The sequence below is a fragment of the Amblyraja radiata genome, chromosome 8 (genome assembly GCF_010909765.2).
Source record: "Amblyraja radiata isolate CabotCenter1 chromosome 8, sAmbRad1.1.pri, whole genome shotgun sequence".
Classification (NCBI taxonomy): domain Eukaryota; kingdom Metazoa; phylum Chordata; class Chondrichthyes; order Rajiformes; family Rajidae; genus Amblyraja; species Amblyraja radiata.
The window spans coordinates 56,712,482-56,740,187 of NC_045963.1; the positions used below are offsets into that span (position 1 = coordinate 56,712,482).

Here is a 27,706-nt window from a genome sequence, read left to right on the forward strand (position 1 = left end):
ATGTGGAATGAGCTGCCAGAGAAAGTGGTAGAGGCAGATACAATAATAGTGCTTAAAAAACATTTGGACAGGTGCGGTGGGTGGGAAAGGTTTAGAGGGAAATGGGCCAAATGCAGGCAAATGAAAGTTCAGGTAGGCAACTTGGTCAATGTGGACAGGTTGGGCTGAATGGCCTGTTTCTGTACTGTTTTACCCTATGACTATACTTCTGATGAATGGTCTTTAACCTGAAACATGAATTATGTTTCTCTTCCCACAGATGCTGCCTGACCTGCTGAGTATTTCCGACACTTTCTTTTTCAGACAACATTTTGGATCGAAGACCCTTCATGGCATAAATGGAAGTTATCCACGAGGTTAACTATCAGGACCTTTGACAATCGCCGTATATATATATATATATATATATTGTTGAAGTGTGCTAGTTCTGGCACCAGTAGATGTTGATGTGCTTTTAGCTGCACTGCTTTGATGTTTCGCTCTCATTCTCCCTGTGCTTCCAGTGCGCTCCGGCTCCAGGCTTTGGAGGCTGCCAGCATGTTGGTGTGTGCACATATCCACCCACTGAGAAGATGGTGCTGAGCGTGAGCTGTACAGCGACTGTTGGCTTCGGCGGCACCTGGGCTCTTTCAGGCTGAGCTGCCCGGCTCCCAGTATCGGCGCATCAGTCAATTAACAGCGCACTGATCCTGTCTCCCTGCATCTCCTTAAAAAAAATCCCTCGGCGTCTCCTTATTATAATCAATTTACCCAGTCGTCTCTCTACCTGCCAGCGAGACGTGTCCCTGGAATCCTCCCGGCTGTGGACCGGCCGTGTTTATTTCATGAGTCCCCCAGCGAATGAATGACCCCCCCCCCCCCGGCACGCTGATGCAACGCCAAGCAGCATCTTAAACGGGACTTTATCCCGATTCAACGCAGATATATAACCTTCCTGCTCCTGCCTGCCGTGGGGATGGATGACATTTTGAAGAAGATATCGAAGGAAGCGTCTGGAAGCAAATACAAGCCTTTAAGAGATGCCTGCACCTTAGCGTGCGGTAAGAGATCATCTTTCACCTTTCTATCTCGATAAATTGTCACCCATATATGTGAATCTGCTGTGCTTCCGAGCAGCACACTTAAAATGTTTACGAAGGAACTGCAGATGCTGGAAAATCGAATGTACACAAAAATGCTGGAGAAACTCAGCGGGTGCAGCAGCATCTATGGAGCGAAGGAAATAGGCAACGTTTCGGGCCGAAACCTGAAGGGGTTCGGCCCGAAACGTTGCCTAACTCCAGCACATTTAAATTACGTTTGGAATTTAAAAGGTCATTGCAGCCAGGGGTAAGCGAGTTCTGAGGCACTGGTTACTTGCTGAGAGAAACCCATTGATAGGATACACAGTCACATTATTTCTCTAAGGATTTTTATTATAGAATTATATCACAAGTCAGTGACCATTCAGCCAATTCTCACTCTGCAAATGTTTATTTTCCAAATTTTTACCCCGTTCCATTTTGGAAAATGCTTTTGCATCTTCCCTTCATCTTTGTTCCAGCTATTCCATTCCAAGTCGCCAAAAGTCTCTGTAGAAGGTATATATCCTCGTGCTTTCGAATAAGACTTGAAAGTGCTGGAAATACTCTGCATGTCAGGCAGCATCTGCGGGGAGAGAAGCAGAGCCAGTGTGTTACGTCGGCGATCTTTCTTCAGCATTGCGAGGTTAGGAGTGCAGCAACTTTTAAGTTTGGGAGAGGGGAGGGGTAGACCAGGTGGACGGGTGTAGTCTGAGGAAGGTTGAATGATGCAAATGTTTGTGGAGGTGCTGCCACGCAGAAGAGAGTGGTAAAACTGTGACTGAGTCACTGCGTCTTGAGGCACTGAAACAGGCCCTTTGGCTCACCTTGGCCATGTCAACTTGCAGTTATCTGTCTACAGTAATCCTATTTGGCAGCATTCAGTTGGTGGCATTAATGTTGTGGTGTTTCCAGGGCTCGTCCAGATATATAAGTGTTGTCAGTGTACTTTACTCCACTGGGCAGTGCGTTCCAGATTCCAACCAGCCTCTGAGAGGTGAAAATAACAGGAGAGGTAATGAATCTGAAATTTGAAAAAATGAGAGAAAAATCCTGCCTTTTTTTCCCCCTCTCTGGGTCTCCCTTCAGTGAAGCTACATTCGGGGTGCTAGATTTATGATAGCAGTTGTTGTTGTTGAGGATAGCACCCTTGTCTTTGCTTCAAGTCACACTCCATAGACACGAACAAAGGTGGTCAGGTGAAGAGAGGGACGTTGGGTCGCGGGCCTGCAGCAGCTCAGGGCTTCTCTGGGCTTACCTGGATCGGAGGCACTCCAGTACTTCCAACATGTGGACCAGACTTTGGATTTTTTCTTTGTAACAGGTGCTAGAATGTGGCAACTGTGCATTTCTGGGTTGTGCAAAAGAATTTCACTGGGCTGTACATATGTGACAATAGAGAATCGTTGAAACATTGACAAAGTCTTCATTTGAGGGAATGTATCATTGTCATCAGTGCCCTCTGATGCTGTCGCAGATTGATGTAAAATCTACGATGTAAAAGAACACATGCTATTATTTTAACTCTAATCAACATTATTAAAACTTCTAGTGTAGGAAGGAACTGCAGATGCTGGAGTAACTCAGCAGGACAGGCAGCATCTCTGGAGAGAAGAATGGGCAGCGTCTCTGGAGAGAAGAATGGGCGATGTTTCGGGTTGAGACACTTCTTCAGAGTGATGAAGGTCTCGACCCGAAACGTCGCCCATTCCTTCTCTCCAGAGATGCCGCCTGTCCCGCTGAGTTACTCCAGCTTTTGTGTCTTATCTTCCATATTAAAACGTCATTATCGTGATAGGAGCTTCATGTGTGAACTGGCCACTTTATCACCATGACTGCATAAGTATTTATTTGGTGTTGAAGTGCTTTGGGGTAGAAAAGCAGTTTACATGGCATTACATTAAATGTTGAGATGAGAAACCTCCAGGTCAGAAGCCATCTCCTGTCTTTCCTCAGCTAAATCTACCAGCATGAATCTCCCTACCCTTCTCCCTCGTGTATGTCTCTAACCTCCTCATACATGACCCTGTACTATTTGCTTCAGTTTCTCCCTGTGGCAGTGAGTTCTACGTTGTCATCTCCCTTGGCAGACTGAAATGTTTTTCCATGTTACATATTGGAATTCTTGGTCTGTCTTATATTGATTTTAAAGATCTCCATGAGGTCACCCCTCAGTCGCATTAAGATAAAAGAGACAGAGGGACCTGAAACATATACTCTTGCACTTCTGTTATCATCTTCGTAAATAATCTCTACACATTCTCCAGTTCCTCTGGGTCATTTTGGCAATCAGAACAGTACATAGTACCTAACATATGGTCCACCGAAGATTTGAAATAGATTTGGCATAACTTCCCTGCTTTTAAATTCCCTTCCTGAAGAAATAAGCCACAATGCTTGGTTTGCTTTTTTATAATGGCCTTGCTAACCTGTGATGCAAATTGATAGGAGATAAATTGTACCCCAAGATCCCTTTGTTATAAGGTCATAAAGTCAGCACTGAAACTAGCCATGTTGTTCTTATCTACATAATCCCATTTATCTGTATTAGGTCCATGGTCTTTTAATGTAATTGAAGTCTATATTCTTCTTAAATGCCAGTGAGTATCTGCCTCCATTGACTCTTTAGGCAACACACTCCAAATCCTGACCACTCTCTGTGTGGAACAATTCCCCCTTAGATCCCCTCTAAACTTATCCCTCTCTCATCTTGTTGTCATCGACACTGAACTATGGCAAAAAAAAAACTAACTCCCTACCATATTTATCCCAGATTAATTTAAATTAAGAAATTGTGTGCAGCTCACCCTCTACCTCCTCCACGCTAGTGAAAACAATCCCAGCCTTTCCAGTCTCTCCTTCAAACTGAAATGCATTAATCAAGATAACATCCTGGTGAATCTCCTCTGCATTCACCCATCCTTCCTTGCTTCCTCTAACACAACTAGACTTGCACCTTTCATGTTATAAATGACCCACCCATATTATTTTTTATCTTTTTACCGGCTATCATAAGTACCTGCCGACTCGTGTTCAGATCCCTTGTGAGTGCAATGACAGGGTCAATTTCGTCACATCTGTTTTGAACACCTCTATTAAATTTGCTACAGGATGGAAACATAGAAAAATAGGTGCAGGAGTAGGTCATTCGGCCCTTTGAGCCAGCACCATCATTCTATATGTGGAGGCCTCAATAGGCCCGACTCTGGGTGGACAAGAGGAATGGGGACTGGACTTTGTGCCTTCCCCCACAGTGGGAACCACTGTGGGGGGATGTTTTTGTGTTTTGGTGTTGAACTTCTTGAATGCTATGTTGTATTTTTATTAGTGTGCTGCAAGGATATCTGAATTTCCCCTGAATAAGGGGATTAATAAAGTAAATCTAATCTAATCTAATCTAATCTATATGATCATGGCTGATCATCTAAAATCAGTATCCCGTTCCTGCATTTTCTCCATATTCCTTGATTCCTTTAGCCCCAAGAGCTAAATCTCTCTTGAAAACATCCAGTGAATTAACGATAATTGTCGTTGTCTTCTCCAGATTGCTTTATTCCAACATTCCCAAACCATTCGAGTAAATTCACCCTCCCCAAACTTTGTCTGCCCTGTTACACCCAGTATGTTCCTCAGCTGTGGCCCACATAGTGAAACTTACAGAAGATAACTCCCTGCTTCTGTTCTCCATGCATCTGTTATGTAAAAAAGAAAGGATTAGTGAAGATGAATGTTGTTCCCTTACAGTTCGAAACAGGTGAATTTATAATGGGAAACAAGGAAATGGCAGAACAGTTAAACAAGTAATAATGATAATAATACATTTTATTTATGGGTGCCTTTCAAGACTCTCAAGGACACCTTACAAAATTTAGTAAACAGAATACAAAACATGTAAGCGGAATGAAACAAAACAAAAAATAACGGCAATAAATAAATAAATAAATAAATAGTAAAGACATCAACAATACACAATTCAAAGACACAATTCAAAGACACAATTCAAAGAGAGAGCAGCGGCAGCTAATCGCGCCAGCGTTCACTCTCCCTTCCGGCAGCCATCTTGGAAACGGAACAATAAGGATCTTTAACATAGAAACATCCCCCCACAATGGTTCCCATTATGGGGGGAGGCACAATGTCCAGTCCCCATCCCCAGTTCACCCATAGTCGGGCCAATTGAGGCCTCCACAGTTGCCTCTACGGAGGCCCGATGTTCCAGGCCGTTCTCGCCGGGAGATGGTGCTCCGGCGTCGGGGGAGTCCTCTCAGCGGCTAGGGACACCTGGAACGGCCGCTTCCTTACCGGAGACCGCGGCTTCCGAAGCCGACAAGGCCGTGACAGTTGGAGCTCCACCACTGGCGATCTCATCGAGAGATCCCAGGCTCCAGATGTTGAAGTCAGCGCCGCCGCCCGCAGCTGCCCGCTCCGCAGACCCGCAGCTCCGCGATGTTTTTATCGGTGGTCTTCAGCTCACCGGAGCTCCAGCGCGGCGACCCAGGCAAGGCATCGCCCGCTCCGCTCCGCGATAGCGCTCCAGCTCTGTGCCGCCGCCGAAGCCGAGGTGCTGGGCGGTCCCCTCGGGAAAACGCCGCTCCAGGCCCACTGGTAGGCCGCGAGGACGGGTCGACGGTGCAGCCCGGAGAAAAGCTGCCTCTCCGACCAGGTAGGGACCTAGAAAGTAGTTTCCCCCTTCCCCCCCCCTCCCCCCAAATAAAAAAGTCTAGACCTCCTAAAAACAAACACTGAAACTCACTAAAAATTAAAGAAAAGAGTGAAAAAGACGGACAGCTGCTAGCTAGCAGCCGTGCCCCAAGATGGCGCCCCCTCTAAGTACTTCGATTCTGTCTTCACTAAGGAAGACACAAACAAACTCCCGGGAATACTAGGGGACCAAGGATCATGTGGGAGGGAGGAACTGAAGGGAATCTACATCAGTCAGAAAATGGTGTTAGGTAAACTGTTGGGACTGAAGGCACATAATTCCCCAGGGCCTGATGGTCTGCATCCCAGAGTACTCAAGGAGGCTGGCCCTAGAAATCGTGGATGCATTGGTGAGCATTTTCCAATGTTCTCTCGACTCTGGATCAGTTCCTGTGGGCTGTAGGGTAGCCAATGTAACTCCACTTTTCAAGAAAGGAGGGAGAGAGGAAACAGGGAATTATGGACCAGTTAGCCTGCCTTCGGTAATGGGGAAGATGCTGGAGTCGATTACTAAAGAAGTTATCACAGCACATTTGGAAAGCAGTGACAGGATTGGTCAAAGTCAGCATGGATTTATGAAGGGGAAATCGTGCTTGCCTAATCTTTTGGAATTTTTTGAGGATGCAACAAGTAGATTGGATAAGGGAGAGCCAGTGGATATGATGTATCTAGACTTTCAAAAAGCCTTTGACAAGGTCCCACACAAGAGATTAGTGTTCAAAATTAGAGCACATGGTATTGGGGTAGGGTATTGACATGGATAGAGAACTAGTTGGTGGACAGGAAGGAAAGAGTAGGAATTAACGGGTCCTTTTCAGAATGGCACGTAGTGACTAGTGACGTGCCGCAAGGCTCGGTGCTGGGATCCCAGTTATTTACAATATATATTAACGATTTAGTCGAGGGAATTAAATGTAACATCTCTAAGTTTGCAGATGACACAAAGCTGGGTGGCAGTGTGAACTGCGAGGAGGATGCTATGAGGATGCAGGGTGACTAGGTTGGGTGAGTGGCAGATGCACGGGAGTTGCAGTATAATGTGGATAAATGTGAGGTTTTCCACTTTGCTGGCAAGAACAGGAAGGTAGATTATTATCTGAATGGTGTCAGATTAGGAGAAGGGGTGGTGCAATGAGACCCCGGTGTGCTTGTACACCAGTCACTGAAAGTAAGCAGGCAGGTACAGCAGTCTGTGAAGAAAGCTAATGGCATGTTGGCTTTCATTGCGAGAGGATTTGAGTTTAGGAGCAAGGAGGTCCTACTGCAGTTGTACAGAGCCCTGGTGAGACCGCACCTGGAGTATTGTGTGCATTTATGGCCTCCTAATTTGAGGAAGGACATTATTGCTATTGAGGGTGTGCAGCATAGGTTCACCAGGATAATTCCCGGAATGGCGGCACTGACATATGATGAAAGAATGGGTCGACTGGGCTTGTATTCGCTGGAATTTAGAAGGATGAGTGGGTATTTTATAGAAACATATAAAATTCTTAGAGGATTGGACAAGGTAGGTGCAGGAAAAATGTTCCCGATGTTGGGGAGTTCAGAACCAGGGGTCACAGTTAAAGAATAAAGGGTAGGCCATTTAGGACTGAGATGAGGAAAAACGTTTTCACCCAGAGAGTTGTGAATCTGTGAAATTCTCTGCCACAGAAGGCAGTGGAGGCCAATTCACTGGATGTTTTCAAGAGAGAGATATTTAGGTCTTAAGGCTAAGGTAATCAAGGGATATGGGGGAAAAGCGGAAAGGAGTACTGATTTTCGATGATCAGCCATGATCATATTGAATGGCAGTGCTGGCTCAAATTGCTGAATGGCCTCCTCCTGAACCAATTTTCTATGTTTCTATGTTTTGAAACCAGGATCCATGTAAATGTCTGTTACATCATCATAGGATATTAAGACGATACTACACTTGATCTCATTTTATAAACTGAATTGATGGTAGTGGTGGTTAAGATGCACTGAGGTTGAACCAATCTCCTGTTTCGCCAATTATGGGAGTTTGATGAGACAAGCCAAAGTGTCTCTGGTCCCACACCTGATCAATATCAACGGTGGCACAGCGGTAGAGTTGCTGTCTACCAGCACTTGCCCACAAAGGGTAGTGGGTGCATGGAACGAGCTCCTTGACGTGGTAGTTGAAGCAGGTATTATCGCAAAATTTAAGAAACATTTAGACAGGTACATGTATACGACAGGTGAAGAGGGATATGGGCCAAATGCAGGCAGGTAGGACTAGTGTAGATGGGACATGTTAGCCGGTATGGCCCTGTTGGTCTGAAGAGCCTGTTTTCATGCTGTAAGACTTTATGGGGTTATGACACTATGAATGGTGCCTTGAGGCGATAGACATGACTGAGCCTGGTGGATGGAACCGAAGATGGAGGGTTTCCTCAGCATCCTGTCCAATTTCAATCAACATTCCTATAACATGTGAACCAGGAGCAGCGTGAACAATTCTGATCAGTGTGATTTGGTAATCAAGGAGCTGTAGGGAGCAGCGATCAATATGACTAGAGAGTATGAGGCAAACAAATGGGGCTGAAGTCCACCATGTTCTTCCAGGGGGGTGGCCTGCATAATAGGGTCTTAAAAGAAATGGTTGCAGAGACAGCGGATGTGTTGGGTATATTTGGATTCTGGAGAGATCCCACAGGATAGGCAAACTGCAAATGTAACAGCACTGTTCAAGGAAGAAGGGTTGCAAAAGCAGGAAGTTCTCAGATTGTTAGACGAACACTTGTCATTGGGGTATTCTTTAATTTTCTATTACGAAGATAATAGAATGACATAGAAACATAGAAAATAGGTGTAGGAGTAGGCCATTCGGCCCTTCGAGCCTGCACCGCCATTCAATATGATCATGGCTGATCATCCAACTTAGTATCCTGTACCTGCCTTCTCTCCATACCCCCTGATCCCTTTAGCCACAAGGGTCACATCTAACTCCCTCTTAAATATAGCCAATGAACTGGCCTCAACTACCTTCTGTGGCAGAGAATTCCAGAGATTCACCACTCTCTGTGTGAAAAATGTTTTCCTCATCTCGGTCCTAAAAGATTTTCCCCTTATCCATAAACTGTGACCCCTTGTTCTGGACTTCCCCAACATCGGGAACAATCTTCCTGCATCTAGCCTGTCCAACCCCTTAAGAATTTTGTATGTTTGGACATTTGGAAAAGCAGTAGACAACCGTCCAGAACCAATATAGTTTTATGAAAGGGTAGTCCTGTTTGAAAAGTTTGCTAGGGTTCTTTGAGAGTGTAGCATAAAGAGGAACCTGTAGATGTAGTGTACCTTGATTTCCAGAAGTCACTTGATAAGGTAACACATAAAAGCTCACTGTTGGTGGTCACGATAATGCATTGACTTGGATGGGAGAGGAACTAACAGGAAACAGAGAGCCAATATAAATGAGTCATTTTTGGGTTGCCACTCAATGGAATGCCATAGGGATCATTGCTGGGGCCTCAGCTACTTGCAATGTACATTGATGACTCGGACAAAGGTACTAAGCATGTTACAGCCAAATTTGCCGATGATGCACGTAGGTAGATTAGCAAGATGTGAGAAGGACACAAAAAGCCTGCATTACAATATAGACAGGTTAAGCATGTGGCAAAAAGATGCTTCGAATATAATTATGCTTCGAAAATTATGAAAATTATACAGTATGGAAAGAAGAATGACAATGAAAATTATTATTATGTGAGACTGCAAAATATTGTGGTACAAAGGGATGTTGGGTTATGGTCTATGTAACGTCAAATGTTTGTGTAGGAAGGAACTGCAGATGCTGGTTTACATCGAAGATAGACACAAAATGCTGGAGTAACTCAGCGGGACAGGCAGCATCTCTGGATAGAAGGAAAGGATGATGTTTTGGGTTGAGACCTGTGTGCAGGTACAGCAAGTAATTTGGCAGATTATTGTTGACCTTTATTGCAAGGGGAAAGGATACTAAAAATGGGAAAGATTGAATGCAATTTTTCAGGGCCTCAGTAAGATCACACTTTGAGCAGTGCAACCAGTTTTGAACTTCCCATTTAAGGAAGGATGTGCTTGTATTGGAGGCAGTGCAGAGAAGGTTCAGTAGGTTGACTCCTGGGTTATAGGTGCTGCTGTGTGAGGAAAGGTTGAACACATTGGGCCTACACTCATGGCAGATTAACTCATTGAAAACACCTAAGATTCCCGGGAACACTGGCATGGTGAATGCGGAAAGAAGTTGGCAATTGTTGTCTCTGTACCCGACCAAGAGGCGGGGTGTGAGGAGATATCGGCACAGATTAAGGAAATGCTCTCCTGATGTTGCCCCTGTCGTGGAGTGCAACCACTGAAGTACTTTTGAAGTGCAGTCACTGCGGTAATATCGGGAGACGTGGCAGCCAGTGTGTGCACCGGAAGCTTGCAAGAAACTCAGTGACACTAGCTGGCCATCTGTTGTTGATGTTAGATAATGTGTGTTGCCAGGATCCTGGGTAGAATGGACTTTCTTAAAATGGCTTTCGCCAGCGACGTGTATTCACCCAAGTGGACAGACGGGTGTGACGTGCGACTGTCATTCCGGAGGCGGTCAGGATGAGGCAGCCATGTTGTTCCACGTATTTTACCTGAGAGAGGAAAAGATGGGACAGAGTTTGGGGAGGGGGTGGCTGGGATGGAGGAGGAGCCACAGTGAAACAAGGGGACTGGAATTAACAGACATTGCAAACTACAAATGGAGTGGAATCGATCGGGAAAACATGCTTTTTAAAAAAAGGGGGAAAAAAGAGCTTTCTGCAGATGATGAGTCATCCCTGTTGCTGAGGGCTGATTCACCTGAATGGGTGCCTGGCAACATAGTGTTCTGTTACCATAGAAACCAGGTATTGCCAAGTCTGCTCTTGTACAGTTAAAGCCTTCCCTTGCATTAACTGGATAGATCAGTGAGTGATTCAGAATCATACGTCATCACTGCAAATGGTGCTTTAGCTGAGGTGAATAAAATAGTGAGAGGCTTAGAAAGGGTGAACTCTAGGACCTATTCCTTAACGGAGGTCGATAACTAGAGGGCCATAGATTTCAGATTTGTTGCTGGAAGGATCGGAGGGGAGCAAAGTGTGGCAGAGATCCTCAATTATTTTATAAAGTACTTGGATAGGCTGTTGAAGGGCCGTAACCTCGAGTGCCATAGACAGAGAGATGGAAAATTAGATTTGGGTAAAATCCAATTTGACATCCTATCTGGATGCATCACAACATGGTTTGGCAACTGCTCCGCAACGTCACAAGAATTTCCAGGGTGATGTGGTCACAGCTCAGTCCATAATACAAACCAATCACCACCCCCCCCCCCCCCCCCCCCCCCCCCCATTCCTTCCCATCGACCATCTATATTTCATGCTGCCTTGGGCAAGCAGCCAACATAATCTAGCACCACTCACAGCCTGGTTATTCTCTCTTCTCCCCTCTCCCCTTGCAGAAGATATAAACGTTTGAAAGCAGATTTAGGAATAGCTTCCCTGCTGTTATCAGACTGTTGAATGGACCTCTCATAAGCTAAGGATCTTCCAATCAACTTCATTGTGGCCTTTGCACTGTTTTTTCATCTGCACTCTCTCCAAAGCTGCAACACTGTATTCTGTTTTCTTTCTTGTTTTTGCATCTGATGCACTAGGATATGGAATGAACTGCCTGGAAAACACACAAGGCAAGGTCTTCACTGTACCTCAGTACATGTGACAATAATAAACCAATATCAATCCTGTTATCCAATAGAGTCATTTTGGCTGGATAGACAGAGATCAGCATTATCGTGCTTTAAATGTCTGTGCTTCCATAACCCTGAGAGGATACTCAAAGTTGTGAGAATCCTAGAGAGTTACCACCCTCCGGAGATAGGGGAAGCAGTTCACAAACAAGGTGGGCCGAATGGCCTCCTTTAGCATCATATTTTTCTGTCATATTTATTCACGCATTTCTTTCCTCCTCCCACCTTATTCTCTCCTCAATCTATGAAACCCATAGGTCCTCCCCATTGTAAAGGAATTGTGCGTGGGGTTTCAAGCAGAGCATTTGATCTGTGGAGAAAGAGGCAGTCTCGTTAGCCCAGTCTGATCTTTCTCACTCGTCAAACAGAAACTGATGCGCCTGAAGAAGGGTCTCGACCCGAAACGTCGCCTATTTCCTTCGCTCCATAGATGCTGCCTCAACCGCTGAGTTTCTCCAGCAATTTTGTCTACCTTCGATTTTCCAGTGTCTGCAGTTCCTCCTTAAACACTGATGCATTATCTGATCTGTCCTCCAATTCTCACACCATTCTGCCCATGACACTTGGCACACACAATGAGTTTATTCAGTGCAAAATAAACTGCTGAAGGAACTCATCTGGTAGAGACGAAGGGATGTTCAACGTTTTGTTTATTTCAGTTTATTGATACAGCGTGGAAACAGGCCGTTTGGCCCACCGAGTCTGCGCCGACCAGCGATCCCCGTACACTAGCACTATCCTGTACAATAGGGACAATTTATAATTTTCAATGAAGCCATTTAACCTACAAACCTGTACGTCTTTGGAGTCTGGAAGGAAACCGGATCACCCAGAGAAAACCCATGCGGTCATGGGGAGAACGTACAAACCCCTTACAGACAGCACCCATAGTTCGGATCAAACCCGTGTCTCTGGCGCTGTAAGGCAGCAACTCTACCATTGTGCCACCGCCGGGTGGAGACTCTGCATTAAAACTGGGAGTTCCTCCAGCAGTTCTTTCTTGAGTCAGATTCCTGCATCTGCGGAATCTTCTATCTCTCTGGGGTATCCCATGTAGGTCCTATAGAGTGGAGTTCAGGAATCTTTTCCCCTTATCAGAGGTAAATAAAACTAGAGGATATATACTTAGGGTAGGGGGTAAGAGAGTTAGAGGGGATTTATGGGGGTACTTTTTCACACAGAATGTTGTGAGAGGATCTGCCTCCATTACCATCCGATATAGTTCATTCCAGATTTCAACCAACCTCGGGTTCTCTCCATGGCATTGGTCAAAGGAAAGGTTTTAATGCAATTAAGGAAGAGCAGTTGTAGGATTCCTTGTACAGAGCCTAAATTAAACAATTAGGCTTTACTTCAAAAGCAAAATTCCTGAGGTACTGGAAGCCTGAAATAAAATCCCATGGGAATGAGAAGAGGAGTTAAAATGGCTTGCAACCAGGAGTTCCAACAGGCCTGGTGGACAGAGTGCAAAGGTTCCGTAAAATGGGGACCTAGCTTGGGCTCATTGATGTAAAGGACGACACAGGGAGCTCCGAACATAGTAGATAAGGTTTGCATGCAAACCTCTGTCTCACAAGGAAGGGCTGCCTGGATTCCTGAATGGGGGTGAAGCACGAGGTGGAAGGACAAGTGTTGCATCTCCTGCGTTTGCAGGGGAAAGTACGAGGGGTGAAGAGGGTCTCTGTGGAAAACAGTAAGGTGGTGGGGATAGGAAGATCAGTATCAGTATATCTTTATTGTCATTTCCTGAGTACTCACATACCCAGAGGAAACAAAAAAACGTTGCTCAACCAGTGTCCATTCAGTGTGCATTACAAATAACTAGAAATAAAAAACATATATCATGAACAAATTAAATTAAACACTCTACTCTCTACTAAACATCAACAGGCGTTCCGATCGACAGCTGCTGCAGTGTGTCCAGGTTGATGGTTGGTGCGCGATACTTTGGCAGGGGGCTAAGTCCGTTTATCAGTCTTATAGCCTGCGGGAAGAAGCTGAGGAGCATCCTGCTGGTTTTGCAGCTAATGCTCCTGTACCTCTTCCCAGATGGCAGGATGGAGAATATGTGATGCGATGGGTGGTAGGGGTCTTTGATGATGGAGATGGCTCTGTCGATACTCTTCCTGTATATGTCCAGCAAGAAAGGGAGTGGAGCACCAATAATCCTGCTGGCGGTCTTCACAATCCTGTCAAGTTGGTGCCGTTCGTACGCCTTGCAGCTCCCGAACCAGGAAGTGATGCCGTTGGTTAATGTGCTCTCGATTGTCCCCCTATAAAAAGTTCGTAGATGTGTAGTGGGGAGACCTGCTTTACGTAGTCTTCGGAGAGGGTGTAGTCGCTGCTGGGCTCTCTTGACCAGTGCTGTGGTGTTGGTTGTGGACATCAGGTCGTCTGGTGACTGGTAATGAGATCATGTTGAAGGTGGTAAAAATGTTGGAGAATTCTGTGTTGGATGTGGAAGCTGGTGGCCACAGAGGTGAGGACTCGGTGGAAATCGTCCCGCCTGGGTGGGTGGAGGAGGGGTTAACGAGGCTAGACCTGTGGGAAAGAGAGCAGACACGAGTGAGGGCCCCATCCACAATAACAGTGGGAAGCCATGTTTACTGAAGGAAGAAGATATCTCAGGATGTCCTAGAATGGTTAAATATTTCTGCGGGAAGTGGTAGAGTAATTTAAAATCATAACTCCTGCTCCATTTCACTTTGTACAGTGTTACAGTTTATAATTGCCTGATTCCTTCATCATTAAATCATGATCAGCACATTAATTCCATCAACCTATTCTCTGATAAGCACTCCCTGTAACCTCCTCCAGCAGTACAATGCCCAGGATCTCTGTGCTCCTCCAGTCTATACACATTATCCCTGCATTTAATGTACCATCACTGGTGGCCATTCCTTCATCTGATCCCCAAATCGCTCCACCTCCTTATTTCTTTCATGTCCTTAAAGATGATCCTTAACATTTTTACCATACGCTGATATTCCCCCCGGATTTAGTTTACTGATAATCATGTGGGGCGGAGAGTGAGGTTTATACTATATAATTAATGGAAGTTGGTTAATATAGAATCTATACATATCCATCTTTGCCCATCCCCCCTTGCCCATCCCTGTCCACAGCCTACATAATGCCAGCAGTGTGAAATAATGCCCAATCAATACACTGTTCAATGGCTTGGCACTACTGTTAATATCACTTTCCATATTCATTGAGTCACCGACTAGAAAAAAAAGTATTTGCTCTGAACCTAATTGGCAACGTCCTGTTAGCATTTTGTACAGCTCAATCAGCCCTTCGTTCCAAGGGAATGCATTTTTATGAGCCTTTCTTATTCAATATTAATATCTTTCAGGTTGGTCCACATGGCCATAGCTTGGAGCCCAGTGGGCCATTTTCGACAAACCTCCTTCAAGTGGTAGTAAGTGACGTGTTTAAGGTCACCCAACCCAACACAGAGAGGGAGAGAGGGAGGGGGAGAGGGAGAAAGGGAGGGAGAGGGAGTGAGAGGGAGGGAGAAGGAGAGGGAGGGAGAGCGGGAGGGAGAGAGGGGGAGGGAGAGGGGGAGAGAGGGAGAGGGAGAGATGGAGAGAGGGAGAGAGAGAGAGGGAGAGGGAGGGAGAGGGAAAGAGGGAGAGGGAGAGAGAGAGAGAGAGAGAGAGAGAGAGAGAGGGGAAAAAACTGGATATCAGATATTCACTGCAGCTCCACTCAGGATAGAGCCAAAGGCAATGTGGATTAGTGCCACATGATCATTCCTACTGATGCACGCCCTTTACACATGTGACAATGGAGAGGTATCTATAGAATTGCATCGTCCTGTACCAACCACACCCCCATGTCACATTATCTAGTCCTACTGAACTGGGTCAACTGGCCAGAAGGCTTCCTTCCAGGCGGCGGTCTCATTCTAAGAGCAAGTCCCACTGATTCTTAAAGCTCGGTAATCCACTAAAGATCTTAACATGAAAAGATCAGTACATACAGAGTGCAGAGGGGATTTACGAGGCAGTTCTAGGGCTCGAGGACCTTAGTTATAGAAATGGGTTGAACAGGCTGGTACTTTATTCCTTCGAGCGCTGAAGACTGAGGGGTTATTGTATAGGGGTGTAAAAAGTAATGAAGGGCATAGATAGAGTGAATGCACAGTTTGTGGAAAAGGGACTGTTCAGGTCTGGTAGTGGAATGAGGAGAGGGTGTGGATGGGGGGGCATAAGGAGGATGAAACTTTTAAAGTTGATATATTGACAAAGAACCAGTGTGAGAACAAGGGGTGGTGAGCCAACGGGACTTTGACCTCAATGCTCTGTTCTTCACCTCCTGCACATGGATAGAAGTCTTGTGGGGATGGGAAATCCCCCTCCCCTATGGAATATCACAGAATCTGGTGCAAAGATCATGTCCCAAATTGTTCATCTGTTGTAAAGAAAGCTCATTCTCTTTCCTCATTTTGCAGAAACATTAGAATCGGAAAATGGTGCCATCAGACTGCCAACATATCAATTGAGGTAAGCTCTTCAGTTTCATTAATGTCGGGAGACGGCCATTCTGCCCATTGTGTCCATGCTGGTCTGTTGTAGAACAGTCCAGTCAATCAGATTATCCTTTAGCCATGGAAATTAATTTCCACCGTGCTTTACCTCCTGAAAGCCCAGATTGCTTCTATTTCCACCACCCCTGACAGGCAATTTGTTCCAGATCTGTAAAAGACTCTTGCATTTGCCCGATTCCTCTGCCCATCATTTTGAAACTGTGTGTGCAGCCCCCTCTGTCACCTATCAGAGGAACAGCTTCTCTCTATTTACCTCCTCTGAATCAGTCATGTCCTTGTATATGAAAGGACATGTCTTTGCCACAAGGAGAAAAAAACATTATCTAGCCTAATTCATAGCTAGATCCTCACCCCTGCAACTAATCCAGCCAGTCTACTCTGCACCCTCCTTATTCAGTTTATTGTTCCGAATTAAAAGCAAAACTCTTGTGCAACGCATTACAATGGTATATATGACAAAGCTAACATTATTTATTACACACCAGGATCAAGGTAACGGCTTGTTTTTCACCCAGGGATTATAGTACCGCATATTTAGTGGCTGGTCTGGGTTTATTCCAAATTAATTTAACTTTGGTGGTAGTAGAAAAGTGTAAATGCTCACAGCTCAAATGAAAGTTTGATTTGCTTGATGCTGTTTAAAAGTCAGAACTCCCTCACCAATAGTATCCAGCATGTACCTTTAACAAGGCAGATCTTCAACACCTTCCCAAGGGCAATTAGAGCTGGACAATAAATGCTGCCTTGCCAGCGATATATATTCACGTCTCATAATGATCTCATAATGATCTTCCCCATGATTGAATTGAATTGAATTGATTTTTTATTAGGGACAGTGCATATTAATAAACATTTGCATGTAATATGCAAGATTGTAGCCAGTAGCTAATTTCCATCTTTTGTCCCAACACAAGGTAAACACATTCCAAACAAGGTAAAAACAAAAGACAAAAATAAAAACAAAACAAACAATAAAGTAAAAAAAATAGCAATTAAAGAGGTTATTTTTAATGTAGATTATGATTGCAATTTTGATTTTGCAGTAACCATATTTTTAGATGTTTGGTAAATGAGGTAAGGGTTGGCAGATCCCGTATGACGCATCGTATCGCGTTCCAGGTCTGCGACGCTCGATATGAAAATACTGACTGCCCAAAGACACTTTTCCTAAACGGGACTATACAATCACCCCTGGAGGCTGCTCTTGTCGACCTATTTGTGTTTTTCTTTATGAAGTCCTTTAACGGAGGTGGGGCTAGTCCACGGAAGATTTTGTAAACCAAAATTGAGTCCGAATATTTTATTACGTTTTCCCAGCTCAGCAGATCAAATTTCTTCAGGATGTTACAGTGATGGTACATTCTGGGCTTTTTGTCAAGAGTTTTTAGGGCTTGTTTATAAGCAATTTCAACAGGCTTTAGTGTGGACTTACATGCCAGTGACCAAGTTGTTATACAGTAGGTCATGTATGGCACAATCATTGCATTAAAGTATAGTTTGGCTGAATCAATAGTTAAATTATTTCTAATATATCTAAAGTTGGACAAATTAAATTTTATTAAATTTACTGTTCTTTTCACCGGTTGTTTGAAGCAGAGCTGTGAATCGATCACGATTCCTAAATATTTAAACTCATGTACAATTTTAAGTTTTGTTCCATGTACAAACACATCAGGATCTCCATCAGTACTTGCCTTTTTGGAGAAAAACATACAGACAGTCTTTGACACATTAAGATGTAGATCAGAAAACTGCAACCAGTTTGACACATTAATCATAGCAGCTGATAGGTCTTGTGCAGCTTGATGTTTGTTTTTGGCATGTACATACACAACTGCATCGTCAGCATACATCTGGCCTACATGAAGTTAGGCCTAATAACAAGATGTGAAGCCCAGCTTCACTGGGCCATATAATCACTGATTTCAGGACTGGCTTAAATGTCAACCAAAAAATGTTAATCCGTCAGTGACCAGTGCAATCACATAAACCACTCGATGTGGCGTTACCTTGAATTGCACAACATTCAAGTTCAAGTTCAAGTAGCCTTTATTGTCATTCAGACCTTGCGGTCTGAACGAAATTTTGTTGCCTTGCAGTCCTACATATAGTAAAAATGACAAAACACACAATAAACACAAATTAACATCCACCACAGTGAGTTCACCAGGAACCTCCTCACTGTGGTGGAAGGCAAAAGTCTTAAGTCTTTCTCTCATCCCTTCTTATTCTCCCTCTGCGCCGAGGCCGCTGCCGCTGTCCCAGCCGCCGCTGTCGTCCACTGGGCCCGCGGTCAGTCGAGTGGCCGCTGCCGCCGGAACGTGCCCCAGCTCCGAGTTCTGGTCGCCGCTGTCCCAGCTCCGAGGCCAGGTCGCCGCTGCCGCTGCTCCAGCTCCGATACCGTGTGGCCGCTGCCGCTGCCCCTGCTCCGAGGCCAGGCCGCCGCTGTCGCTGTCCCCGCTCCAAGGCCAGGCCGCCGCTGCCGCCACCCCAGCTCCGAGGCCAGGCCGCCACTGTCGCTGCCGCTGCCGCCGTCCCAGCCGCTGCCGCCGCCGTCCCAGCTCCGATGCCGGGCGGCCACTGCCGCCGCCCCAGCTCCGAGGCCAGGCCGCCACTGTCGCTGCCGCTGTCGCCGTCGCAGCCGCTGCTGCCGCCGCCGCAACATTCTTGCACCATTCTGCTATTTTGCACGTCCTTGCATTTATTGTTGTATTATCATAGCTATTTCTGCTTATTCTGTGATCTGAATGTGAACAAGGAATTTCATTGCATCTTGGTGTATATGACAATAACCTAATTTGTTCTGGTCGCATTGCAACATGTTACATGCCACACTGATTACGACAGAGGTAACTCCCTCACTTGTGCATCAGGAAGGTTGTGAGCTCCCTCACCATAGCCACTCCTGAGACTTGAGTGCAAGAAACTACACTCTGCACTCTGGATTTTCTCTTTGCTCTACCTATTGTACTTGTATTTGGCTTGAGAGTATTCATTTATAGTATTATCTGATTTGATTGGATAGCATGCAAACAAAAACTTTTCTCTGTGTGATAGTAATAAATCTAATCCTGAATCTAAACCTAACTAACACTAATCGTAACAGTGAGGGAATGCCACAACCCTGAAGGTCATGTCTTTCAAATGAGAAGTTAACGTGAGGCCCAACTCATTCAGGTAGATGTAAAAAATTCTGTCCCACTAATCCAAAGAAGATCGTAAAAGGACTGTCCCACTTGGCCGTCATTTGTGCGCATGGTGCGCATTACGCGCACATGGTGCACGATGACATAGGCAGTGACGCGCGGCCACGCTTGGCGTCGCAGGATTTCGTGACTGGCTAATGACGGCCCTTAAGGGAGCGCTCTGATCTTTCAGCTGCTCCAGGGAAGTGAAAAACAAAATGGAGGTCAGATCCCGATCGATTTGAGCTCCCGTTTCATCACTGACTGAATTGGGGGAAATTCCAACGTTTTTACCAGGATGTTGTATGGATTGGAGGACCTCAGTTATGAGGAAATACTAGATCAGCTCGGCTCGCCTTCCTTGGAAAAAAGGATGAGAGGTGACCAAACAAAAGCTGCATAAAATCAAAAGAGTAAAGATGAGGTAGATAGTCAGAACCCGTGTCCCATGACAGAGTATCAAAGCAAGAGTTGAGAGGGAGGAGTTTTGAAGAGGATTTGAATGGAAAGTGTTTTTACACAGAGAGTAGTTGATATCTTGAAGGCAATCCATGAGGAGGTGGTGGAATCGGGTACATCGCTACCTTTGAGACATTTAGACTGGCACTTAAATTGGCAAAGTAGTCTCAATGTGGACAAATAGGATGAGTGTAGATGAGCAAGAAGGCCAGCATGGACGTGGTGGGAGGAATGTCTTGTTTCTACCCCATACATTTCTGGGACTCTATCCTGAATTAAAGCACCCGATCCATCTGACGCTGAGCAAAGTTCCAATGTGCTTGGCAAACCCTCTGTCGCCTCACTCATTTAAAGACGGTCGGTAACTTATACTTTTAAATTATACTTTATGTTAACATTTAAATCATAGTCATGGAGTCTTACAGAGTGGGAACAGGCTTTTTGGCCCAACTTGCCCACACCGGCCAGCATGTCCCATCTACACTGGCACCACCTGCCTGTGTTTGGCCCATATCCCTGTAAACCTGTCCTATCCATGTACCTGTTTAAATGTTTCTTAAACTTTGCGATAGAACCTGCCTCAATTACCTCCTTTGGCAGCTCATTCCATACACCCACCACCTTTTGTGTGAAAAATATACCCCTCACATTCCTATTAAATCTCTCCCCACCTGACCTTAAACTTATGTCCTTTGGTTTTTGATTCGCCTACTCTGGGCAAGGGTCTCTGGGCGTGTACCCGATCTGTTCCTCTCATGATTTCGTGAACCTCTTCTATAAGATCACCCCACATCCTCCTGCGCTCCAGGGAATAAAGTCCTAGCCTGCTCAACCTCTGCCTGTAGCTCAGGCCCTCGAGTCCTGGCAACATCCTCGTAAATCTTCCCTGCACCCTGCAAATCAGTTTGAATAGGTTTTAAGTGTCCCTCTCAGATTATCAACGACTTTTTAAAATTACTCAAACAACAGACATTGTCAAAGGGTGTTCTGGAGCCAGGCTTCAAGATTTGCCAACGAAGGTCTACCTGAGGCCACCCTGGGGGGAGAGCAGCAGCCGTGAGGAGGATCTGTAACAAGTAAGCGTGGCCCAGCGAAAGGCCTGGGGAGGAGGGTGGGCGATCTGACCCATCACTGCTTGTGTGATCCTGCTGTGCATAGACTGACGGTCACATTGCCTGCATTTTAAATGGTGTTTACACTTCAGAACCAGTATTGAGAAGGCAAGGTAAATGCAGAATTCTTCTTTCTAATAGTACAGCATAGACTATTGGAAGCCATTGACTGATTCTCCTTGTGCCTTTGTGTTAGGGAGTGCTGCCTCATCCCCCTGAAGCTTGCTCTGGAATCGAAGAACGTCAAACTAGCTCAGCATGCCTTGGCCGGAATGCAGGTTAGTACGGAAACCATCTCAAGAGCTGGAAACCAAAAAGATGCAGATGTTGGACAAAATAAACCAAGATACTGTTGATCATCACTCGGGCAGGCAGCATGTGTGGGGAGAGGAACAGAATTAAAGACTCAGGTCGATGACCTTTTTTCCAGTCCAGTTGAAGGGTCTCGACCAAAAATGTTGACTGTCCGCTTCACTCCCCAGATGCTATTTAACACATTGAGTTCCTCCGGCAGCTCTCCTTAGTTTTGCTCCAGATTCCAACATCTGTGACTTTGGTGCCTCTGACCGTATCTCAGACTGAGCTACTGCTTGATGTGATGAGTGTCTCTTGGGATTTTCTGCTTTTATTTCAGATTCCCTTCAGTCAATTCCAAGGTTTAGGTCACAAGAGTTCACACTCCTTCACGCACATCTGCTCACAGCCACAGTCACACCACATGGAACAGGCCCTTCGGCCCACCGACTCCACGCCGACCATCCATCACCTGCTCACGCTGGTTCAATGTTATCCTACTTGTTCATCCACTCCCTGCACACGAGGGGAAATTTATAGAGGCCAATTAACCTACAAATCCACACATCTTTGGGACGTGGGAGGAAACCCAAGCGGTCGCAGGGAGAACGGGAAAACTCCACGCAGATGACACTCAACGTCAGGATCGAACCCGGGTCTCTGGTGCTGCCGTTGGAGTGGGGGCAGAGTGGAGGTGGAGGAGGTACGGGGTGCCTTGGCATTGGAGAGCTAACTTGCCTGCCCTTTCCCCATTAGAAGCTGCTGGTGGACGAGAGGCTGGTGTCGACGACAGAGGAGCTGGAGGACAGGCAGCTGCTGAATCAGATGCTGGACTCCATGAAGGTCACGCCCTTCCTCAATGAGGACCTGCAGGTGGAAGTGATGAAGGTGCTTGCTGTGACTTCAAATACTGACACATAGGGGTCACTGCTCCATTAAAGGGGGCTTTCTTGCGATGCTGGCTACAGACACAAAAGGGACCTTGCACCCATCATTGTACAGTTGCTGCAAAGGAGATGGGGCCTGAAAATGTAGCGAGATATTGTATCTCCTTTAGGAATTAAAACTGGAAAGTGTGCAGAGATTTAAGTTGCCAAGATGCCAGGGCTATGAGCTTTATAGGGAGAGGGTGGACAGGTTAGGACTTTATTCCTTGGAGCGCAGGAGGCTGAGCCATTATCTTACAGAGGTGTATAATTCATGAGGGACATAGATAATATGAATGCATATTGTCTTTTTCTGTGGTTTGGGGAATCAAATCAAGTTTAAGGTGAGAGGGAAAACATTTAATAGGAACCTGAGAGGCAACGTTTCACGCAGAAGTTGGGGATATGTGGAACGAGCTGCCAGAGGAAGTAGTTGAGGCAGATACAAAAACAATATTTAAATGACACTTGGACAGGTACATGGATAGGAAAGGTTTAGAGGGCAATGCGGCAAATTGTGACCAGCTTAGATGGGGGATCTTAGTTGTCATGGACAAGTTGGGCCAAAGGGCCTGTTTCCATGCTGTATGACTATAAGTGTAGAGACTTCAGTAGAAGTCCCAGTCTGATACTCCAGAGGAGCACAGCTGGAGATGATATATCACTGGAAAAATAGCCTGGTATTGGGTTGAAGAGGAGGGCTGTGGATGGTCATTTGTTGCAATGGTCAAAGTAGATTTTGGTACATTAAGGAAATTAATAGAAATGGTGGAAGGGCGGATAAAGGAAGTGGGTTAGACAATTGGCCATGATCTAAATGGATGGCGGAAAGGTTTGCTGGGGCCTAATGTCCTTTTCTTGCTGGTAATGTACTTATGAGGATCAGAAGCACTGTCTCCAGTGCCCCAGGCATTATATGGTCCTCCTCAGATATAACATGGCCTGCAATACTGTTCAGAGGGGCCTGTGGTCTGCTAATCACCATCCTGCTTATGTTTCTGTTTCCTCTCTTATAAAAGGTGCTGCTTTGCTTCACATATTCTTCAACGTTTGAAATAAACGGCAGTGCCATCCTAAAGATTGCTGAGGTAATGCTAGACTGATTTTATTGTTGATGTTCTTGTGCTTGGATGCATGTGTGCTTCCCGCCATGTGGTCATGCATGTTCGTGGTCATGCATGTTTGTGTACATGCACCGTTTGCAATTGCAAATGCATGCGTCAATCGGATGCGCGCGATCACGCACACACGCACATGCACACACACACACGAACACACACACACGCCACTGGCACACACTGGGCCATCGTTCCCAGCGTGTGAGATCTGTCCGAGGTACACTCAGCTGCTGCTCACAGCCGCCTCTCTCTGTTGTAACCGACAGGTTTGCATCGAGACGTACGTCACCAGCTGTCACCAGCGCAGTATCAACACTGCCGTGCGGGCTACCCTCAGCCAGATGTTCGGCGACCTGGCTCAGCAGCTGCGCATGAACCAGGAGAATGAGGTGAGCCAGCTTCAACAACCACGCCAAATGTCACTGCCGTCTGTCCCTCAGTGGCATCTGGCTGAGAACAGTAGGGGACCCACATCATTCAAGCGCAGCAGAGTCAAACACAATGTGTTGGAGTAACTCAACAGGTCGGGCAGCATCCCTGGAGAATGTGGATATGTGACATTTTGGGTTGGGACCCTTCTTCAGCCAGGTTCCTGACCCGAAATATCACCTATCCATGTCCTCCAGAGATGTTGCCTGACCCACTGAGTTACTCCAACACTTTATGTCCTTTATTGAAAACCAGCATTTGCATTTCCTTGTATCTACCCAGCAGATTCAACCTCTGCCATTCAAGATGATACAGTTACTGCTGTGTGTAGACCGGACTAGTGGGCAGTGACTACCACAAACAGTGCAGGGTCGATTTACTGGGGTGATACCTTGCCAACATGAAGTGACCTAAGAATGGATATTTTTAAGGTGGGGATTGAAGGATTCTTGATTAGTGCGGGTGTCAGGTTATTGGGAGATGGCAGGAGAAAGCTCAAAAAGATAGATCAGCCATGATTGAATGGTGGAGTAGACTTGATGGGCCGAATGGCTCCTATAACTAAACAAAAATTGAAATAAATAAGAAGGGAGATTATAGACTGTGCACATGACTTTACGCTGGCTAAGGAATGATTTGTTTGACATTTCAAAATATCAACTTGGATATGAATATTGGAGGTACGATTATTAATCTTGTGTATGATGTGAAAGTTGGTGGTGTTTTGGATAGTGAGGAAGGTTGTCTAAAGCTACAGCAAGATGTAGGCCAGAAAGAGAGTTGAGTGGAGAATTGGCAGATGGAATCTAATCCTGTCAAGTGAAAGATGATGTACTCTGGAAAGTCAAATATGGGCAGGACATACAGAGTAAATGGCAGGGTGTTAAAGAATGTTGATGAACATAGAGATCAAGGGTCCAAGTCCATAGTTCCCTGAAATTGGCAACACAGGTCGGTGAATGGTGAAGGAGGCATATGGCATGCTTTCTTTCAAAAGATGGGGCATAGAATATAAGTAAGTGTTGCAGGATCTTGACCCAAAACCCAAACCATCGTTCTGCCTCTACAGATGCTGCTTGATCCAATGAGTTTTTCCAACAGTATATATTTTGCTCCAGATTCCAGCTTCTGCAATATCTTGTGTCTCCATAGATTTTAAATGTGGGAAGGTTACGTTGCAATTTCACAAAACATTAGTTACGGGTCTGTCCCACTTGGGTGACATTTGCGCGTCACGCAGATGGCGCACGAAGATTTTGTACATCCCAAACTCCTGGGGCGCAGCGCGTGATCGCGCGTCACTGCCTATGTCACCACGTGCGCGTCATGATGAGCGTGTCGTGCGTCGTGACGCGTAAATGATGTAGCGTAAGTGACGCTGAAGTGGGACAGGCCCTTTAGGCTGCAGTTGCTGTTCTGGAGGAAGATATGGTTCTATGAGACATGTTCTCTGTGGAAGATATGTTCTATGAGAAAGATATGGTTGTGCAGGAGAGAGTGCAGACGAGATTCGCCTGGATGTTGCTTGAACTGGAGGATTTTAGTTATAAGGAGATTGAGGGGCAAGACTGGCAGGAATGGAAAACCCTGTATTACAAGATCAATTGAGGCTCCGTTCAAGGAAAAAGGAGCCATCAGCTGTAGGCAGCTGGGATCAGGTGAATCTGTTGAGGTGCATAGAGTGCAAAAAGGGGACATGAGAAAGCTTTGGCAGATAAGACAAAGGAGAATCCAAAGAGATTCTACAAGCATATTCAGGCTAGAAGAGTAACAAGGACGAGAATAGGGCCCCTTAAAGATAAACAAGGTGTGAAATAAATTAACCTCATCTGTATTTACTGTGAAGAAAGACATGAATGCTAGGGAACTCGGCGTTAATGGTCTGGAATAGAGTCCACATTGCAGAAGAGAAGGTGCTGGTGGTCTTAAAACGCTTTAAGGTAGATACATTCCTGGTATCTGATCAAGTGTATCCTTGAAGATTGTGGGAAGCTAGGGAAGAAATTGTGGGGCCACAGGCTGAGATATTTCTGTCTTTGACGCCCGTGTTTGAGTTTCTGGATGACTGGAGGGTGTCTAATCTTATGCCTCTATTGAAGAAACCCCAAGGAAAAGCCGAGGAACTACGGACTTTTTATACTTCGATATTAAGAGGCCATTAAAAAATTAGGACTTTGTTTCCTAAAGATCAATTAAAGTTCATCCATTTTATTATAAATCTGAGATAGATTTGTTAATGAAGGGATCATTAAAGGCTGGCATTGGTACTGAAATTGGTGATATTGGCATTGATCTATTATTGTAAAGTGAAACATTTTGGTTGGTGTGCTATTGAGTCAAATCATAACATGCATGACTACATCAGGTAGTGCAAAAGAGAAAATAAACAGAGGAGGATGGAGTGTTACAGCTACAGAGAAGGTGCAGGTAAAACAAACGATGATAGGTGAGAAGAGCTCATGATACACAGATCAGATTGAAAGATGGAGCGATGTCCCCTGTGTCTGTCACAGTTTGGTGGTAAAGTAAGCGATTGCCTGACCCTCACTAATGCTTTTTTTCCTATTGCAGAACGAGGGTGGACGTGAGGATTCTCACAACAAAGGTAATCTCTCAGCATGGTGGTGGAGGTGAAACTCTCGATGGATATGTCAGGCTAAATCATAGAACCCAACGTAGGAGACCATTAGATCTGAAAACTTTCCCTCCTCATAGATATCCAATGTGGGTGTTCTGACAGTATCCCCCAAACCCAAGGTCAAGGATATCCGACCATCTCTTGATTACAATCTAAAATGTCTGATATGTTCACACACCATCGTGGGAGGCCATTCAGTCCTATGTTAACTGATGGACCCCCACCAGTTACATTCCACCACTGGTTTCCTTACAACCCACTCTCTCTCTCACATTTCAATCAAATCACACATTCCCCTGACATTCTCCTGCCACCCACCTACACAAGGCATCTTGTGGTAGTAATCTAACCTGCCAGCACGTCAGGATGTGGGAGAAAACGAGTGCCTGGAGGAAACCCAACATAGTCTCGGGGGGGGGGGGAGCACGCAGTCTCCACCAATACAACATCCAAGGTCAGCATTGAACTCTGGCTGCCAGAGTTGTGGAACAGCAGCACTACCTGCTGTCCCTCCATGGCGTTGTTTTCCCCCTCCAACTATCTGAGTCGCTGGTGGTTGCTGCTCTCCGCTGACTTTGTCGTGCCGCAGGTCTGTGATTTGTTTTGAACCCAGTCATGTTGGACTCTTGTTTCAGGCCAGTCGGTCTCCGCTGAAGCACTCTGTGAAGACGTGGTCTCTGTGCTCTCTGTCCTTTATGAGAAGCTGCAAAGGGTTGTGAAGTAAGTGGACCGGAGCAAAATGCTGCATCCCGAGTTATAAAATATACCCAGGATCTTTCATCCAGGGTAGACACAAAATGCTGGAGTAACTCAGTGGGACACACAGCATCACTTCAGACTGAAGAAGGGTCTCAACCCGAAATGCCACCCATTCCTTCTCTCCAGAGATGCTGACTGTCCCGCTGAGTTACTTCAGCATTTTGTGTCTACCTCCGATTTAAACCAGCATCTGCAGTTCTTTCCTACACTCTTTCATCCGGGTCTGCAGGGCTTTTTAATCAACCAACTGATGGCTAGGCTTAACTGGGACAGTGGCGAAGGGAAAGAGATGGAATGAAAGGGAAATATGAGACTCGAGGATGGCAGATGAGTGGACAGAGGCTGGGAAAGGAGCAGGGTGATGGGACATGATGGGGAAAAATGTGTGTACATCAGGACAGGAGGGGAAAGAAACAGGGTAAAATTTGAACATTTCAGTGTTCATACCATTTTGATTGTAAACTACCCAGGTGGAATAAGAGGTGTTGTTCCTCTAGTTTGTATATGGCCTCATTCTGGCAATGGGGGAGGCCCAAGACAGAAAGGTCAGTACGGGAATGGGTAAGGGAATGGTTAGCAACTGGGAGATCCCACAGGCCTCGGTGGATCAAGTGTAGGTGTTCAGCGAAACTATTACTTAGTCAATGCTTGGTCTCACTGGTCTGTTTTCTGGACTTTGCATCAGTCCAACTGCTATCCCTCCCACTGGGGGCC

General features: G+C 45.6%; 1 protein-coding gene across 2 annotated transcripts in view; it reads left to right on the top strand.

Annotated features, from left to right (window-relative positions):
• The first annotated feature begins 569 nt into the window (after window positions 1-569).
• The window catches only part of arfgef3 (ARFGEF family member 3), an 83,235-nt gene continuing 56,098 nt past the window's right edge, over window positions 570-27,706 (top strand). For both annotated transcript variants that reach the window (XM_033025969.1, XM_033025970.1), the window contains exons 1-8: window positions 570-1,040; window positions 15,977-16,028; window positions 21,025-21,106; window positions 21,879-22,010; window positions 23,068-23,136; window positions 23,433-23,555; window positions 26,167-26,200; window positions 26,869-26,953. In XM_033025969.1, the coding sequence (XP_032881860.1) occupies window positions 956-1,040; window positions 15,977-16,028; window positions 21,025-21,106; window positions 21,879-22,010; window positions 23,068-23,136; window positions 23,433-23,555; window positions 26,167-26,200; window positions 26,869-26,953 (662 nt within the window). In that variant the 5' untranslated portion in view covers window positions 570-955. The remainder of the gene's footprint in view (window positions 1,041-15,976; window positions 16,029-21,024; window positions 21,107-21,878; window positions 22,011-23,067; window positions 23,137-23,432; window positions 23,556-26,166; window positions 26,201-26,868; window positions 26,954-27,706) is intronic.